The 20,262-nt window shown below is 45.7% G+C and overlaps 1 protein-coding gene across 2 annotated transcripts in view; it reads left to right on the top strand.

Moving 5' to 3' along the window:
- The window catches only part of KCND1 (potassium voltage-gated channel subfamily D member 1), a 71,851-nt gene that overhangs the window by 38,257 nt on the left and 13,332 nt on the right, over window positions 1-20,262 (top strand). For both annotated transcript variants that reach the window (XM_081175719.1, XM_081175718.1), the window contains exons 3-4: window positions 19,677-19,839; window positions 19,965-20,048. In XM_081175719.1, the coding sequence (XP_081031845.1) occupies window positions 19,677-19,839; window positions 19,965-20,048 (247 nt within the window). The remainder of the gene's footprint in view (window positions 1-19,676; window positions 19,840-19,964; window positions 20,049-20,262) is intronic.

The following is a 20,262-nucleotide window of genomic DNA, read 5'->3' as shown; positions in this document are numbered from 1 at the left end:
GGCCACGTTGAAATGATGAACCTAAGAACCGTAGCAGTTTGGTCAACCAAAGTCACCCTTTTCTGAAGGAAAAGGCTTGCATACCTTTGATACATAGGACCGCTTAACTGTTTGCAACAAAAATAACATATTATGCAGAACCAATAATTGAATTTAAACTCAAAGTCTCCAAGGAATAATCACCATGACATGGTATGAAATATAGGCATAGGTGGGTTTGAGACCGCCTTCTGCCCTCCTTAGTTTTGCAGACTCCTCCTTCTCCTGTTAGTCAGGAATACTTGCTTGCCTTCTGGCAATCCTATTTTCTTGGTCCCAGGACTGCAGATGAATTGACAGATTTCCAGGGGCTGTACTCTTCCCCTGCCTGTGCACATCCCCTTCCCCAATATCCTGATGGTTAGATTCTGTGACAATTCCTGGCTAAGGGCCATCTGTGGTTCTCCCCTGTCTAATCCTTTTTGACCTAAAATAATATCGGCACTAGTGTTCAGAATTGATATAGTGCCTGACTCATGGCTGTAAAAGTGCTTTGAGCATTAGCGATTAATAGATTTCAAGGGACTGCTTCGATCATCAAACATTACTGTCTGGATGGCTCAGCGTACCCGGCTTCCGATTCTGCCATCTGGGTGAGCTACAGGCAGGGCTGTGTGGAAAAAGAATAAATGGTATTTACTGATTGTGTTAAAGCCAGCTCCTTTGTAAACTAAAACCAGATTCTGTGATTTCTGTTTTGCAAAGTAAGCAAATTTACATATACAGTATATATGTTTAAATTGCAGTTCTTTGTGCACTTACTTGGAGGTAAACCTATCTCATTAAAGTGGGGCTTAGTTCACAGTAAACATGCTGCTGTTGCCAGTCAGAGTATCGATGGTCTGATTTGGTATAAGGCAGGCCCCCACATTCCCACGTTCCTCTTTGAGTCCCAGATTTCTCTTTTTTCAAGGATTGGGAGCCTGTGACCCTCCAAATGTTGTTGGATTCCAACTCTCACCAGCCTCAGCCAGCATGGTTGGTTCTCAGGCATGATGGGAGTTGAAGTCCAACAAAATAATGTCTGGATCAAGAGAAATAATAGTCCCGCTCTGTTCTGCCTTGTTCAGACCCTAGCTGGAATACTGTGTCCAGTTCTGGGCACCACAATTAAAGGATATCGACAAGCTGGAACATATGCAGAGGAAGGCGTCCAAGATGATAAACGGTCTGGAAACCAAGCCTTGTGAGGAATAGTTGAAGGAATTGGTTGTGTTGTGGTAGCCTGAAAAAGAGGAGACTGAGAGGAGATAAGATAGCCATCTTCAAATATCTTAAGGGCTGACACAGAGGATGGAGCAAGCTTGTTTTCTCCTGTTCTGGAGGCTGGGATCCAAACCAATTGTGCTTGTCCTGTGGGTTTACCGAGAGGCAAGGTCCGAGTCCAGTCCATGGTCGAAGGTTCAATATGGAGGCAGTCCGTCAAAGCTGAAGTTGGGTGCAGGGCAGGGAGTCGGGTGAGGTCAGAAGCTCCGGCAGGAAAGCAGGACAGGGTTCAGGCAGGAACTGGCTACCAACAATGTTGCTCCCACAACTTGGGACTGGGGCTGACTGGCTTTTATCTGCCCCGAGGCATAGGGCGGCCCCGACCCACAGGTGACTCACCCACCTATGCCTCTATTTCATACCATGTCATGGTGATTATTCCTTGGCGACTTTGGGTTTAAATTCAATTATTGGTTCCGCATAATAATAATGGAGGTGAACACTCCTCCTGTGGGAACTTAGTTCCCTCTGCCTCTCTGACCTAAGCCTCTGCAGCTCAAGAGAGGCTGGAGGGTTACCGGACCCAGAGGCAACCTCAGCTTCTTCTGACAGGGCTGAGAGTGGAGCACCTGCAGGCAATGGGTCCTCCATCACTTCGGGAGCCAGAGCAGAGTCAGCTGGTGCCTGCACCTGAGGATCCAGCACAGGTGAGGACCCTTCAGGCTCATGCCCCAGCCCCAGCTCAGCTGGTTCTGGAGGTGGGGGATCCTGTGCAGGCTGGGATTCCTCAGGTTCAGCATCCGAATCCCAGGCCATCACACCAATGGCTTCAACTTACAAGAAATGATATTCTGACTAAACATCAGGAAGAACTTTCGGACAATAAGAGCTGTTCAGCAATGGGACGGTCTCCCTCAGGAGATTGTATACTCTCTTTTTTGGGAAGTATTTTAAGCAGAGATTGCATGGCTATCTGTGATGGATGCTTTAATTGAGTCATGATAGCTCTATGCTTCTTCCAGGATCAGAGGCAGCAGGATCTTTGCTCTCATGTCCTGTTGTGGGCTTGCCAAGGGTATCTGGTTAACTTCTGTAGGGTACAGGATGCTGGACTAGATAAGCCTTAGGTCAGATCCAGCAGGGCTCTTCATTTGGTCTTCCATCCTTTGGGAAGACCATTGCAGGTTGTCTCATGGAATGGGGCTGGGAAGGAACCAGGTGGAACCTGGAATCAGAGCCTCCCCAGCAGCTAAATACAATCTATGATTAATTAAAAGAATGGAATACAAATGCTTTAATTGAGAAACATTTCGGACATGAAATATGACTGCAGTTATATGAATCCATAATGTATCTCTGAAATGCAAAGCACATTAGTTAGATAATGTCTTTTGCTGCTGCTGTAATGACTTGCATAATTTGCATTGCTCATTTATGTGCAGGCATTTGCAGTGAAAACAGCAACAAAAAAGTAAGGAAAACAGGGCAATTTGAGATTAACCAAGATGCTGTTATTGTCACCTCTGTGGTGGTGATTTCCATGGGGCAAGGCCTCCAGTCAGTGTTTTACCACCACAACACACAACACTCAGGGCTGATGGGACAGGGTGAAATAATTTGCCCATGAAAGCTGCCTCCACATGTGTTGTTGTTTTGAATGCTGCCAAAAAAAAAAATGGATAAAGAGCAGTTTCATACAAATGAAGCTGCAGGAACGTGTTGACTTCATTATTTCATTCTTTGACTTTAGTTTACTGCCACTTTTATACCCCACCTTTCTACAAAAGGTGCACAAAATCAACACAGTGCAAAATAAGATAAATGTACAACCTTAAATGAGATAAAATTGCAACCTAAGAACAAAACAAAAGAAACAAACCACAAAGAGCAATCACAGAGCACTTTTAAAAAGCAGATCACATATTAGAAGATACGGAAGCTGTGCGATCCCAGTGATCCATCAGTGCACTCTTGAATTTACAAAGCATGAATGCATTTGCAGGATATTTTAACAATTAAGACTTAATTGAATCTATATTAAGTGGGTTGAAAATGGCCTTCCCTTCTTACTTAAGAGCATAAGAAGTACCTTGCTAGATCAGACTGAGCTTCCCCTTGTCCACTATTTTTTATGAGAAACCCGCACAACCAGTAGGCCATAAATAGACAAACAGAAATTCTCCAGAAGCTCACCAGTGCACCATGAACGGCCTTGTTCTCTGCCCTGGCATTCTGGGTATATGTGTGAAATGAGAACTAATTTGGGTGAAAACCAACCAGAATGCGCATTGGCAACCCTAGGCCTGTGTGCGCAGAATCCAGTTGTTGTTGTTGTCTCTACTTATTGTTACTGATGAAGCACCTAAAATTGTCTTAGTGCTGTACAGAGACAGTTCCTAACATGATGCAGAAAGAAAATTGAATGGAGAGGAAAGGGAAAAGGAGAGCAAGCAAATTCAGACACCAATTCTTGAAATCATAGTTGAGGTCTAATACAAGCCTGTCCCACAAGCATTCAACATCACTGGATGATAACAGCGAGCTGTCTTATCTTTAAAGCTGCCAGACATCCTTTTATATTCAGATATCTGTTATTCCTAAGTGTCACAGCTTCGTTTCATGTCAAGCCAGTCTCCTCCACGCCCCATGCCCCAAATATCCAGGGCTCTGTTTTTCTCTAAAACATGAGGCTGGCCTTCCTGCTGAATGTGGTCCTGGCCCAAGACGTGTTGCTGCCTGAGGCAAGGGACAACTTGGCACTCCCCTCTCAATTTATTCTACAGAAGCCACCTCCATCTACCCTAATGGTAGGGTTGGGGATGGGTTGCTGAGCTTAGTGTGAACTCCTCCCTGCCGCCCTGCAATGTGTGCCAGAGACAGGAACTGCACATGCAGAAGGGATAAGGTGGGAATCACCTGGCAGCATGTCACGGTGGGGGAAAACTATCCTGTTCTGTTGGGGCTTGAGACTCATGGTGGAAGTGGATGTGGTCAAGTTGAGTCTCTTCTGGGTGGGCCTACTTGTTGTTTAGTCGTTTAGTTGTGTCCGACTCTTCGTGACCCTATGGATCAGAGCACGCCAGGCACTCCTGTCTTCCATTGCCTCCCGCAGTTTGGTCAAACTCATGCTGGTAGCTTCGAGAACACTGTCCAACCATCTCTGTCGTCCCCTTCTCCTTGTGCCCTCCATCTTTCCCAACATCAGGGTCTTTTCCAGGGAGTCTTCTCTTCTCATGAGGTGGCCAAAGTACTGGAGCCTCAGCTTCACGATCTGTCCTTCCAGTGAGCACTCAGGGCTGATTTCCTTCAGAATGGAGAGGTTTGATCTTCTTGCAGTCCATGGGACTCTCCAGAGTCTCCTCCAACACCATGATTCAAAAGCATCCATTCTTCGGCGATCAGCCTTCTTGATGGTCTGGCTAGGGTACTTTATGGTTCTTTATAGTACTACTAGGGTGGGCCTAGTAGTAGTAGCAATAGTAATATGTCCCACACATCTGGCTGGGTTTCCCCAGCCACTCTGGGCTGCTTGCAGCATATAAAAAAACATAATAAAACATCAAACATTAAAAACTTCCCAGTACAGGGCTGTCTTCAGATGTCTTCTAAAAGTTATGTAGTCAGACAGAGTCAGGTCAAGTCTTTTTAAGCAGACATCAGAACCATGGACAGCGTAATGCTGGTGGTCAACAAGAGGTTTACAGACTGTCTCAAGGCAAATCTAAAAAAATGTAGTATACACACTGACAACTGGGAAACACTGGCCTGCGAGCGCTCCAGTTGGAGAACAGCCTTTACCAACGGTGTCATGGGCTTTGAAGACACTCGAACTCAGGATGCAAGTGAGAAACGTGCTAAGAGGAAGGCACGCTTGGCAAATCCACACCGTGATCAACTCCCACCCGGAAACCAATGTCCCCACTGTAGAAGGATGTGTGGATCCAGAATTGGCCTCCACTGTCACTTACAGACTCACTATTAAAACTGTGTTTATGGAAGACAATCTTACTTGGTTACGAGTGATTGCCAAAAAAGAAGAAGAAGAAGAAGGACAGCTCTCAGCAGTCCTTGCTGCTCTGACCTCTCCCCTTCTGTTGCGGTTACAGAGATATATCATCTTCGTTGGTGAGCTGGAGCCATAGTACAAGGCATCTACTATAGGTGGCCTGGCCCTGTCCCCCCTGGAGGATCTGGCTGTGTTTTTTCAGAGGTCTTTTGCCTCATTTTGTATATGTTACCTTCTGCAAAGTCGGGGAAGGGGAAGGTGCTGTTGACAATTCATCTTCTGAGACTGAGGAACGATGGTCAGGCCACATCCTTCAGCAGAGAGGGCAGATACCAAAGGTTCCTCCTCAGGTGGAGCAACCTGTGCGCCCCTTTCCTTTGAGCGTTCCTCAAGATATTGCGACCCCTGCAGTCAGGGGCCATGACGAAGGGATTGTGCCACTTCAGACTGTGGGCAGAAGATTTTTATTTTTATTTTTAATGTTCTTTTGTGTAAAACTTCCCTCGTTGCAAGAAGTGAGGCTACAGGGAACCAGGCAGAGGGCCTTCTCAGTAGTGGCACCTGCCCTGTGGAACGCCCTCCCAGCAGATGTCAAGGCAATAAACAACTATTTTACTATTAAAAGACAACTGAAGGCGGCCCTGTTTAGGGAAGTTTTTAATGTCTGACGCTGTATTGTTTTTAATATTCGGTTGGAAGCCACCCAGAGTGGCTGGGGAAACCCAGCCAGATGGGCAGGGTATAAATAATAAATTATTATTATTATTTATCATTAAAACAACAACAACAACTCCCTGCAAATAGGAGGTGGGAACCTTTAGCATACTGGAGAATAAGTATTAGTAGGGCAGTAACCAAATGAGGTTGCCAGCTCCTGCACAGAGGTTCATTGTGGTGTGGAACGGTTCAGTACTTTCGTGCAGGACTCAGAGGAAGGAGTACAGAAGAGTCTTATCAAACGCCCAGCCGTAGCAAAGCTGGCACTGATTGCACTGCATTACATTTTGGAGGTCAGGATTAGAATCCAGAATGAGTTTGGGTGGATTGACGAGTCAGCCTTGTCATCAAGAAGATGAAATTCAGGGCGAGATTAATATAAAGTGCTGTGTGGAAAGCAAAGCCAAGAGACGTGCTGAAAAAGAACGAGACGTGTTGAAAACGGAACTGACAGTGGGAATGAGGGATCTGCACTGCTTGGTAGAAAGCCTACCTCTCAAAACCAGACAGCCACTGTGGTGTTGTGGTTAAACTACAGACTTTGACGAAGAGACCTGGGTGCAAATTCCCCCTCAGACATCAGTTTCACTGAGAGACTTGAGTTCTGTCATTATCTGTCAGCCCAACCTCCTTGACAGAGTTACTGTGAGGATAAAATTGAGAGGAAGAACTATGCATGCTAGCCGCTTGGCAGAAGGGCGAGCTATGAATATGATTGTGTGGTGTGATAGCTTTATTCCTAATCCTCTTTTAAAGTTGCCAGCTATCAGGGACTAATAGCTGTGATGGTTATATTCTATCTCCACTGTCGGAGGTTGCATATGTCTGAATGACAGTTGCTGGGAGTCACAAGTGGTTAGAATTCTGCTGCTCCCATGCTGTACTTGAATAATAATAATAATAATAATAATAATAATAATAATAATAATAATAATAATAATAATAATAATAATATGCTTCCCACAGACATCTGGTTGGCCACTGTGGGAACAGGGTAAGGTAAAGATAAAGGACCCCTGGACCCCTCTATGGGGTGCGGTGCTCATCTTGCTTTCAGGCTGAGGGAGCCGGCGTTTGTCCACAGACAGCTTTCTGGGTCACGTGGCCAGCTGGACTAAACTGCTTCTGGCACAACGGGACACCATGATGGAAGCCAGAGCGCACGGAAACGCCTTTACCTTCCCACCACAGTGGTACCTATTTATCTACTTGCACTAGTGTGCTTTTGAACTACTAGGTAGGCAGAAGCTGGGACAGAGCAACGGGAGCTCACACCGTGGTGGGGATTCGAACCACCAGCCTTCTGATCAGCAAACATAAGGAGCTCAGTGGTTTAGACCACAGCGCCACCTGCTTCCCTTGTGGGAACAAGATGCTGTGCTAGGTAGGTTTTTGGTCTGAACCAGCAGGGCTCTTCTTATGTTCTTAGGATGAATGAACTGATAAAAACCGCAAATGTTATTAAGCATGAGAGCATTGTGTGGTGAGGGAAATGTATTCTGCAGGTGTTAACAGGCATATTTCTCCATTGATATTTGATTTATGTATTTATTTATGTCATTTACGTCCTGCCTTTCCTCCAAGGGCAGCACACAATTCTGACACACATTTTATCCTCACAGGAACCCTGTGAGGTGGGTGCGTCTGAGAAACAATGACTGACCCAGGGATTTTGTCCCTGCTGTTATTGTGGTCTGTGCTTTGTTAACCCCTAGGTTAGATTGCTGCAGCGAGACATATGTGGGGCTGCCTTTGAAGACTGTGTGGGAACTGCAGCTAGTGCAGAATTTTGAGGCCGGATTGCTGACTGGGGCAAGGCGATCTGAACATATAACACCAATTCTGGCACAACTGCACCAGCTACCAGTTAGTTTCCAGGTTCAATTTGAAGTGCATTTGGTTTTGACCAATATTTGCTCATGCAGCTCAGGGCTGCAGTACCTTAAGAGCTGCAACTTTCCATATGAACCTAGCCAGACACTGTGTTGCTCATCAAAGCCCTTCTCCATGTGCATCCTGCTAGAGAAGGGCAGAGGGTGGCAAAACAGAAACGGGTCTCCTCAGTGGTGGCCCCGCTTTTGTGGAATGCTGTCCCCAGAGATGTATACCTGGTTCCATCATTGTTTGCTATTAGACACCAGGCCAAAAAATTCTGTTTACCTAGGCCTTGAATTGTTAATTGGAAGTGTCATGAGTTGTGCCTTTCTACTGCTCATCTGTTAGTGGGGTGGGTAGGATCTGTCTTTGAAGAAATATTATTGCTTGTGGGGGGGGGGTAGTTTCTGTGTTTTATTATTGTTCTACACTGAGTTTTTGTCCTGAAAGTTGCTTTGGGACATACCATACTTCTGTATGTGAAAAGTGATGAATAAATGTAATAAATAAATACATACAGTGGTACCTCGGGTTACATACACTTCAGGTTACCTACACTTCAGGTTACAGACTCCGCTAACCCAGAAATAGTACCTTGGATTAAGAACTTTGCTTCAGGATGAGAACAGAAATCACACGGTGGCGGCGCGGCAGCAGTGGGAGGCCCCATTAGCTAAAGTGGTGCTTCAGGTTAATTTTTTTTTATTTTTTTTTTATAAAATTTTTTATTGCGTTTCTTTCCATAGGTGAACAAATTTGTTTGGACAACAATATACAAGAAACATTTTCCATATATATATAAAAAAAAAACATAGAAAAAGGAAAAGATCATTATAAAATTTTTTCGACAACTTTTTGGACCTCCTCGCATCCTCTCAGCATTGCGTTCATCATTCTAACCAATTCAGCAATTTATTATCTTATTTCCCAACTTATTATACCTTTGTATTTATTATGTTACCAGTTTCAAAAATTTGTAATTTAATTTTAACACTCTTAATAAACATAATATTTTGTTTCTAATTTGTCTCATTTTTCCCATCAATACTTACTTTATCATTTACTTAAAATAAATTGCAGAAGCATAACGTTTCTTAATCGTGCACAGTCTTAGCACTCAAACAACTTATAATGTTTTTGCAAATAGTCCTTAAATTTTTTCCAGTCCTCCTCCATTGTTTCTTCGCTCAGATCTCGAATTCTGCCGGTCATTTCTGCCAACTCCATGTAGTCCATCAGCTGCGTCTGCCAGTCCTCCAGTGTGGGTAAATCTGGTGTCTTCCAGAACTTTGCGATAAGAATCCTAGCTGCTGTGGTTGCGTACATAAACAAGGTTCTGTCCTTCTTTGGCACCTTCCGGTCCACCATACCCAATAGAAAGGCCTCTGGTTTCTTAGAAAAGGTATATCTGAATACCTTTTTCAACTCATTATGTATCATTTCCCAAAAGGCCTTTACTTTCGGGCAGGTCCACCAGAGGTGAAAGAATGTCCCTTCTGCCTCCTTGCATTTCCAACACTTATTATCAGAAAGATGGTATATTTTAGCCAACTTGACTGGGGTCATGTACCACCGGTATACCATTTTCATAATGTTCTCTTTCAAGGCACTACATGCCGTGAATTTCATACCGGTGTTCCATAACCTTTCCCAGTCCTCAGACATAATGTTGTGTCCTACATCCTGTGCCCATTTTATCATAGCAGATTTAACTGTCTCATCCTGGGTGTTCCATTTAAGCAGCAAGTCATACATCCTCGAAAGTACCTTAGTCTTTGGTTCTAGTAACTCCGTCTCCAGTTTCGATTTCTCCAACTGGAAACCCATAAAGTGGTGCTTCAGGTTAAGAACAGTTTCAGGTTAAGAACGGACCTCTGGAACAAATTAAGTATGTAACCAGAGGTACAACTGTATTAGCCAAATTAGGGAGCAAATGACTTGGTTGTAGAACCTCATGGATTCAGAAGAGATATAAGCATGCATCTGATGCAATTAGATGTAATTAAGTATTTTGATTGGTAATCTGCCTTAGCACGAGAGGATCGGAACAAGTATTAATTACTGTAAGCTGCTTTGTATCATCTATGTGCATTGTAAGGGTAGCGTAAAAATTCCTAAACAAATAAACAGCAGTGTGACATAATTATAAACGACATAGATGGGCCACAACCCACGTAACCATAATCATAACTAATTGATAGCAACATGAACAAATGATGGCTGACTTGTCTGACTGGCTTCAGTAGGACATAGGTTTGAGGTCTTGTAAACAGCAGATGAGGTAGGCAACCTGTGTCTGGTCTGTGATCAGACCAAAGGTTGCCTTTCATGCGGTGGCATAGCATGGGGGTGGGGGGGGCCGTTGCCCTGGCGACGGCGACTGGAGAGCATGGAGGGTGCTTTTCACCCTGTGCACCCCTACCTAGTGCACAAACACCTGCTTGTCAGGGGCAAGGGCTGCGCAAGCACGCTCTGCCCCTCCATGTGTGTCTGTACGCACCCGTCCCAGGCGCTGGCAGATGGCGTTATGCCCCTGCTCTCATGTAGTCAAATGCCGCTATGCACACACAATGCCAGTACCAGAAAACTTGAAGCCAGGGAGAAAGTTTCTAGCTAAGTCTTTGTCAGGGACTGGGCACAGGAGAAGAAGTAGAAGTAGAAGTAGAAGTAGAAGTAGAAGTAGAAGTAGAAGTAGAAGTAGAAGTAGAAGTAGAAGTAGAAGTAGAAGTAGAAGAGGAGGAGGAGGAGGAGGAGGAGGAGGAGGAGTTTGGATTTGATATCCTGCTTTATCAGTACCTGAAGGAGTCTCAAAGCAGCTAACATTCTCCTTTCCCTTCCTCCCCCACAACAAACACTCTGTGAGGTGAGTGGGGCTGAGAGACTTCAAAGAAGTGTGACTAGCCCAAGGTCACCCAGCAGCTGTATGTGGAGGAGCGGAGACGCGAACCCGGTTCACCAGATTACGAGTCTACCGCTCTTAACCACTACACCACACTGGAGGAATGGTGGAGACAGTTCGGAATTACAACAGGGGTTTCAGGCAGGTCACAGCTCAGAGGCAGATGAGGAGGAAAGCTGGGAAATCATGGGAGAGGATGAAAAGGAACCACCCGAAGGGCAACAGCTGATGGACACAGTGTTTTTAGAAAGCATTCCAGGACACACACACACACACACACACACACACACACACACACCACTCCCAGAGCCTGGCAAGCCTTGAAAGTAGTACAGCAAAGAGCTCAGAAGCAAAGGGCCTTCAGCGCCACCCGTAGAGGAGATGGTGATGAATGAGGAAGTGGGAGAAAAAAGGCAGTGGAGAGTCATTCGGTACAACACCATTATTCGAAGAGGCTGCGTTCCAAGCCTCTCTCTGTAAATATTGAATAAAAAGCAGATGGTAAGGACTTTTCTTTGTCTCGTCCGTTCCTGGCAACTTGCCGTGGGGCTTGTTTCCTCTGCCGCCTGACAGTCTTCTCCGTGACATACCAGTTTTCCGTGTGAAGGTTCCCCTTGCCTTTGAACAGTGAAATGTCCAGTTATGTCAACCCTCAGAACTGAAGAAGAAACAGGGGAAGAACCTTAGGGGTAGCCACCAGTTACAGTCTGAAGTGGCTTTCCATCATGTGTCAGAACTAGACCTCAGACATATCAAACTCTAGCTGCACTGAGGCCATAGGTCCTTGTCCCAAAAGCTCACACTCTTCTATATTGGAACCACTGTGGCAGAGTGGGGAACCTGTGGCCCTCCAGATATTGATGGACTACAACTCCCATCATCCTTGTCCATTGGCCATGCTGGCTTGAGCTGATGGGAGTTGGATCCCAACAACTTCTTGAGGTTCCTCCTCCCTATAATACTGGGGGTGGGGGTGCCGATATTCTGTTGTCAAAGTATTCAGAGGAATATCCTACTAATCCTATTTCCACATAATGGAGAAAGAGAGACTTAAGTAGCCGCCTGAACCAAGCAACACCCCTTTTATCTGTGCGCCTGAGTCCATGTCACTCTCAAGAAAAGCCACTTCCGCCTTGAGGAGGAGGTGGAGTTGCGGGGTTCACGACCCTCCCACGTGCGCAGGGGGGTGGGAGGCCAGCCCTGCGTGACTGGGTGATTCCCGGCTGCGTCACGCCTCTAGCCAGCCAATTGGGTTGGTCTGGGGGTGTGGCCTGCCCCATAAAGGCAGGATGCAGCCGGGCTCTCCCTCTTTGGACACCCACCAGCTGCTCCGGTTTTCCCACCCTCCCGCCCTTTAAGGTTTTCTTTCTTTGACCTTGCTATGGACTTTGGTTGGTCGCCATTCAGGGGCCTGGTAGGAATTTTTCCACTTGGCAAATTGGCTCCAGTCACTTGGTTTTCGCCTACCCCGTAGCAAATTGTCACAACTTTCTGGATATTGGCGGTTAGGCATTGGAATAGTTCTGTAGATGGAAAGAGGGGAGGTAGCGCCATCACCTGCCCCGCATATTGAAGGGTAGTCCGTTAAAGGATTCTGGGGGGCGTGGCCCTGTCCGAAGCCTAGGGAGGTTAGGACCTAAGGCATGCCCCCTATTGGTGACCCCAGGTAGCTCCTAGCAGGACTTCTCCTACTGGTGGTTAACCCTTCCCGGACTTCCAGCAGACGGGCTGGTGTCAGATATAGTCAGTTAGGTTCAATGCCTAAGCCAATTCCACTCATCACCTGTAACCAATAAAGTTGTGGCCTTTTTTAGCCCATTAACCTTAATAATTGTCTCATGTGTCATTATTTCTACCTGTGGGGGTTGGGAACTCGCCACGCAATAGGCTTATACCAGCACCTGAAGAACATGACCATTTCCACAAGTGCCCCTATCTCAGCTTTAGATTCCTTCCTTAAGACCCATCTTTTTCTGAATATCCTTTGCCTAAAGCTCCTAGTCAAAGCAGCGAGAATAGGAGCTGCGCGGTCAGAGGAGTTGGTGGTAGTGGTTGGAGCAGCTGCACAGCACTTTACCTCAACGCATCTCCACAATGTTTCCCCATCTGTATACGCTGGGGAGAACCACGTCTGTGTCAGCTGAGCACATGCTAGATTTCAGGTTAGCAGCTTGTGCCGTGGTGTGAGCCCAATTGAAAGAAAGATGTAAATGAACCAAAGATCAGAGGAAAGCCACAGAGATGTTAAAGGATTTAGAAAGCAGCACTCATGGGAGAAGGATGAAAGAAACAGTCCTTGTTTAGCAATGAGGCAAGGAGGCAAAGAGCAGGAAAGCCTCTAATTGTTTTCCAGTGCACAAAAAGGCATAAAGAAGCAAGATTTAGGTCTGCGTCATAGATGACCAGGGGCAGCTGCCAGGGACTGCACTCTCTTGTGGAGTAGTGGGGAGAGAGTATAAAAACCACAAAAGGGTCCCGGGTTTGGTGTTCTCTGATCAGCACAGGGCTTATTGTGAGCCAGAACTTTCAGGGATGTTACCCTTGAATTTGTTTTCAAGGCTTAAACCTAGAGCAGGGGTCTCCCGGCCCGCGGGACTCATTTATCCGGCCTGCAGCGACCCCCGCCACCTGCTCTTACTGGCGCTGTGCTGCACGGCTGCCCACTGTGCACATGCGCAAGCATTATTTCTGGTGCACATCCGGGTCGGAGGAGGCCTGTGCACATGCACACAAACTATTTCCGGTGCTCCTCCGGCCCAGGAGTGCACTGGAAATAGCGTGTGCACACACATATGGGCACTCCCCTGCCCCCCGGCCCACCGTATGATCAGCGCTGGAGACACAGGCCCAAGGCATGGTAAGTTTGCTGACCCCTGACCTAGAGCATGCCAAGTAATCATATCAACCCTTTGGGGCCCTGCAATTGGCAGGTGAGGCCCTGTTGGTTCTGCTGCTGCTGCTGCCAAGAGCTGCCCAGTTGGCATCAGTTCACAACAGGGCCTTCTTGATTGCAGCCCCTTGTTTGTGAAATACTTTCCCTGGTGAGGTGCGTCTGTCTCCCTCGTTATTAACGTGCATGAAGAATTTTTAAAATAAAAAAATTCCTTCCAGTAGCACCTTAAAGACCAACTAAGTTAGTTCTTGGTATGAGCTTTCGTGTGCATGCACACTTCTTCAGATACCAAAGAAGAATTTTTAAACATTCCTGTTCACCTGGGCGTTGGATGGATGAAAGATGCTGTTTGCAGTAACCTTGGAATTATTGTTTGTGAGGGTGTGTGGTTGTTTCAAAATGGTTTCAGATATTCTTAACGGGTTTTTTTTTAAAAAAAGAATCAGATGTTCTTAATTGCTTTAAAGTGTTTTAAATACATTATCTAATTTATTTTTAATTATATTGTTTTATTGCTTTGATGTTTGATCCTGGGCTCCTTTGGGAAGAAGGGTAGGATAAATATTTTATAAACAGAGACAACAGTGATTCTAACCGCGTGCAGAATATCTTTTCCTTCCTATCAAGATGAAGGGAGAATGCAGGTCTTGGGGGCAACATTATGCAATGAAATGGTTGGGTACTATCGTGGCTGCCACTGACCTCAGTTCCTGGCCAATTCTGCACCATACATTTAAAGTCTTGTGGGTTGCACTCCATGTGGTGCTGAGGAGAATATTCCCTCGGTGCAGTATTTTCTCTTTCTACAATGAAGCATTATCCCCCTCTCTTTCCCCAAATCACCCCCTAAGTCTGATATATGTGTCCCCCCCCCATCCTTCCAGAGCAGATTTGGGGATAGCACAGGGCACATGCCTGGCAGAGGAAAAGGGGGGAAACCTATTGGCCTTGTGCTAATCCTTGCAGTAGTTGTGCAAATATTTAATTGAATACCACCCTATTATTCCACTTTAATAGTCATGGCTCCCCCGTCAAAGAATCTTGGGTATTGTTGCTTGTTAAGGATAGTGAGACTTGTTAGGAGACCCCTATTCAGGCACTACAACAGGGGTCAGCAACCTTTTTCAGCCGGGGGCCGGTCCACTGTCCCTCAGAGCCTGTGGGGGGCTGGACTATATTTTGAAGGGGGGAAAGAACGAATTCCTATGCCCCACAAATAACCCAGAGATGCATTTTAAATAAAAGGACACATTCTACTCATATAAAAACATGCTCATTTCCTGACCGTCTGCGGGCCGGATTGAGAAGGCAATTGGGCCACATCCGGCCCCTGGGCCTTAGGTTGCCTACCCCTGGACTACAACTGGAGACTCAGTGTGATGTAGTGTTTAAGAGCAGTGGACTCGTAATCTGGTGAACCGGGTTCGCTTCCCCGCTCCTCCACACGCAGCTGCTGGGTGACCCTGGGCTGGTCACACTTCTTTGAAGTCTCTCAGCCCCACTCACCTCACAGAGTGTTTGTTGTGGGGGAGGAAGGGAAAGGAGATTGTTAGCCACTTTGAGTCTCCTTAGGGTAGTGATAAAGTGGGATATCAAATCCAAACTCTTCTTCGTCAACTTCCAGAGTGCTTTAATGATCAATCCCTCTTCCCAGGAAACTCTGGGAGCTCTATGAGGCCTCCTGCAACTCTCAGCACCCTTCACAAACTACAGTTCCCAGGATTCTTTGAGGGGGGAGCCATGACTGTTAGTGTTTTAATATTGCTTTAAATGTGTTGTGCAAATGGGGCCCTAGAAACCGCCCTTCCCTATGATAATATGGTGCCTGTTTGTTCAAGGACAATATGATAAGAAACCATGCAGAGTCAGCTGAGACTTGCTGTGGCCAGGGACTGTCAATTAAATGCTGCTTAAACTTATTTTGCACTCATACACCGGCACTAGAGTATACCAGATACAAGCACCGCAGCAAACCTGGAGGGCACATTTGTGTCTCACGTGGCGCTTTCTCTTTGAAAATACTCCCTAATGGTAATGGAATATGAAGAAATAGCTAGATTAACGGGGGAAATTCGACAACAGGGCGATGAAACATTTCAAAAAGAATGGGAAAAATTTATGTCATACATAGGAAGGATAAGGTGAAAGAGTGAAACCAGTAGAACTGAAATAAACCTCATAATGAGAAATACAAAGAAAATTTCTGGATAAAGAAAATAACAGAAAGTAAAATGTACAATGTGATCAATGTAACCAATGGTAGTTGTAAATGAATATAGACAGACAATAAGAACTGTATATACAGGAGGATTTATTTGACTATAGACACTCTGTGGACAAATACGAAAGGAGAACAATAATATACAAAATGGATGAAGACAATGCGAAAAAGTTAGATGTGATATAAAAGGCCAGAAGAGGGAAGAAGTCGGCTCTGGGGAGCAGGTGTAAATGTGAAATGTAATACAATATGTGTATGTGGAGTGTGCAAATGAAAACCAATAAAGAATATTATGGGGGGGAGGGGAATACTCCCTAATGGGAGTCAGAAAAAGACTGGGTCACCAGCTGGGAGCACTCTGATGCGGCAAGGCACGAATAGAAGAGTTTTTGAAAAGGTCTAGATACGTTTGTGTACACCTTTCAGTGGACATTAGCTGCGATACATAGCAAAATGGAACCTCCGTATTCAGTGGTAGTCTATCTGTGAAGTACCAGTGCTCAGAACAAAGAGGCACATGGCTGGCTGCATACAGAATGCTGGGTGAGATTGATGCACCATTGATCAGATCTAGCAAGTCAGTATTTATTATGGAGGCACATCATGCTCTGTGTAATGTGTGTATATTTTGTACTTTGTACTTAAGTACAGAGCGCCTTGTAAGAAAAGGCAATTAAATTCAGGCTGTAAAAAATAAATTCAGGGGGGAAAACCACCCATACCCCACCTCCTCCCCGCCGGAAGGAGTGTGTGTGTACATTTGTACAAACTCCTGAAATAACTTGGAGAACAAGACTGGATTGGATGAGCTCTCTAGCATTCATTCATTCATTCATTCATTCATTCATCCCAGTCCCTGCTGCGTCTTAATATTCAATTACCTGCTTCCCCTACTCCCTTGCTCAGTATTGCTCCCATTAATGATCTCCCAAGGGCCCGTCCATCAGAGAGAACCGAGGACTTATTAAGTCTGTAATTCTTAGAACCTGCTGTTTTCTGACAGAGCTGTAGATCCCTGGCCCATAGCTCAACTACTTGGTTCGTGGAGCGTTGCTCCAAGCCGTATACTGGAGGGGTGACAATCTTCTGGAAGTTGTCCAAGGGAAGGAGAATCAGCCACTGTGGGCACAAGCTTATTATGCCCAGGGAATCTGTGGCTGTAGACCTCCCTCTTATGAAGCCATAGAATTGTAGAGTTGGAAGGGACTCCAAAGGCCATCTAGTCCAAGACCCAGCAATGCAGGAATCTCAATTAAAGCATCCATGACAGATGGCCATCCCACCTACCTTAGAAACCTCCAAGGAAGGAGAGCTTGCCATCTTCCAGGGGAAGAACATTTAGGGGTCTCTCTCTGCAATGTTCAGGTAGGTGATGGGTATATTTTAGGACACGGTGTGGGGAGCCTTTGGCATGTTGATGGACTACAGTTCCCATGATCACTGACCATGGGCCTTGCTGGCAGGGGCTGATGGGAGTTGGAGTCCAACAGTATTTGGTCACCCATTGCATACTCCTGTTTGGGGTCATTCACAGACCAGGGGAGATAGGGGCACAGGGAGGGGCAAAACCTTTGCCTGGTGCTTGCAAAACAGCAATTATTATTCTTATGCTTTGAAATTTGTTTGACGTGTTTCAAAACTTATCTTTCCCAGGGACCAAGAGTCTTATCCCAGCACAGCAGGGAGTAAACTCTCTTTAGGCTGATGTACCAGACTAGGACAAATGAAGGCCCTTTGCCCTTGAGAATGAACATTTTCAAAATGAGTTGGGCAATCTTCAAATAAAAATTAATTGCTATTTTCAAGCGCTAGGCTCAGGCTTTGACTCTTCCTTTGTTTTGCAGGGAGAGTTGGGTAAGGGAACTCATAGAATTAGTAAAAATAATATCTTTATCAGGACCAATCAATGTTCACAATGCAGTATGTGACCTTTTGAGTTGCATAGAGTTCCTTCTCAGGCTGGAAAGTCGATAAAATTTAACTTGAAACCTCACAAACTTGTATTTTGAACGCGGCCTGGTCCTAATCATTTTACTGCCTGTGTGAATTTTGTTCTTATGAGCCTATGCAGTTATTTGATTTTGATCTTCTTCAGGGAACTTTTCCTCCAAATTTCTCTTAGGCATTGAGGCAGGCATGCTTTATAGGTTGAGACCCTATTCTTATTTGAGATTGTAGTTACCCAAAGGTGGGTGGGTGGGTAAGAAACTCACTTTCCTTTCCTGCATAGATGGAGATGCTGAGATAAGCTTTCTCAATTCATATGCCCTTCAGCAAACTAGTGTTGCCAACTGACAAGAATCTTCTCCTGGTCTGCTCTTGGGCCTTGTAACACAGTGCAATGTGCAGAAATGAGAAAGTTTCACAGCACAGAGATGAGCATGACTACACTGTTGTTGTTGTTTAGTCGTCTTAGTCATGTCCGGCTCTCTGTGAACCAGAGCATGCCTTGGAAACTCTCACTTTCTTCTCAAAGCTTCTCCTTTTTTCATGTCCATGGAGTTTTCTTGGCAATGACCACATTATCACCTATTAATGTTTGCACAAGCTTCTGTTTAAAGGTTCAGCTAGAGTGGCTGGTGGGAAAGTTAGTGAGCCTAGAAAGGGCTTGTAGGTCATCTTGTTCAGATTGTACCCTAGTGCAAGGTCTGTGGCTGGCTGTGTACTCTTTGCGGTTTATAACAAATTTAAAATTCAGTGCTAAAGCAATACCAATTTTGTGACCTGAAATACCAGATTCTGTGACCTGAATAAATTCTACAAATGCAATTTGCAAATGCATGCTTTGCATAATTTATGCTGTTCTCACTCGCCTTTGAAAGAGATGCGGAGCAATGCAACGTTCTCCCAAGTACGGGAAACCCTGCCTGGTCCTCTTCCAGTTTCTACAATTTAACCAGGCATCGCTCACATGGTTTCAAGCTTGTTTGAGGAAGAAGGAGCTCAGTGCTATGCTCAGTAAAATTCCATGCTTATGCAACCTTTATGCAAGACGTAAAATAAGGACCATGTGGGAGGCGTGCCACGATGGAGGGACAAATCTGTCAGTTTCAGTTTCAGTTTCTCAGTTTCCCAGGCTTTAAGCTCAGTTCTACAAATTTCTTCATCTTTGGGAAATTTGTTTTATGTAAAATAAAAGAAGAAGAATCCTCATGAAAATCCACCAGCATTTTTGTGTGCCTTTTCTCCAATATTCACATTTTTGCATGCATTTTTGTCTCATAGACATATTTTGGTGAGAAATTTCTCCGTATGTAATGCATTTTTAATGTTATTTGCACTGGTACATGTATATTTTATGTGCTCTTCTCCAGAATATACAGTATACATGTAATGTGATTGAAGAACTGCATTGCAAAATTCAGTGATGTACGAACTCTGAAGGAGTGGTGCATTTCTGTTTGCAAATCAGCTCTACTTTGCTGGATTTCAAACTGCTGCTAAACATATAGGAGGCAGCTCAGTGTGTGTGTGTTGGGGGGTTGAGAAACTTGGCATCCCTACCAGAATTACACACACACACAAACGTTGCCTCTCTCCATTATCACAGCCTAATCATTGTATAACTTGCTAAAAGCAGCATCAAGAATATGCCCCAAGATAATCAACAGCCAGCAAACAGGAAAAAGCTAACTCTAACCTCCTTCCTTTCCCCTCTGAGTTGTCAGCCAATCCCTCCATGACCCACATGCAGTATCGTCCTACGAAGGTGTGCAGCTCCATGCGCTGCAGGAGGAAAGGGGGTTAGCCATGCGCATGTGCGACAGGGCAAGGCCAGGCAAGACCCCAAGAACTTTACTAACTACCTTCTCCCTTCCAGCTACGGTGATATGGTCCCGAGCACCATTGCAGGGAAGATCTTTGGTTCCATCTGCTCTCTGAGTGGGGTGCTGGTCATCGCCCTCCCTGTACCTGTCATCGTCTCCAACTTCAGCCGCATCTACCACCAGAACCAGCGGGCAGATAAGCGGCGAGCTCAACAGGTAGCTGTGCGGCCAGGCGGAAGAGAGAAGGCGGAAGGGCGATGGGAGGAGGGAGGAAGGGAGGGAGGGGAGGGCCACACCTGCCTCTCATTCCATACACAGTCCTCCATCTCTCCCCCTTGCAGAAGGTTCGCCTGGCCCGCATCCGCCTCGCCAAGAGCGGCACCACCAACGCTTTCCTTCAGTACAAGCAGAACGGGGGCCTCGAGGTATGGACCATGCAGTTGCATGCTCAACACTGGTTTTCTCGGCTGTTTTGGGATTTTCTTGGAAAGGAAAAGCGGGATGTAAAAATAGAGGTGGCTCCATCAGGTGGCTCCATTAGGCATTGGCCCACCAACCGGAAGTCTGCCCTCAGCCACCCCCTACCTGCTTTCTTGCTTACATCAAGGCTGCGTTGGCCTCCTCCTCAGCCTTAGTTGG

The sequence above is a fragment of the Podarcis bocagei genome, assembly GCF_964188305.1.
Source record: "Podarcis bocagei genome assembly, chromosome: 17".
In the NCBI taxonomy this organism is placed as follows: Eukaryota; Metazoa; Chordata; class Lepidosauria; order Squamata; family Lacertidae; genus Podarcis; species Podarcis bocagei.
This window is presented reverse-complemented; position numbering and strand designations above follow the sequence as displayed.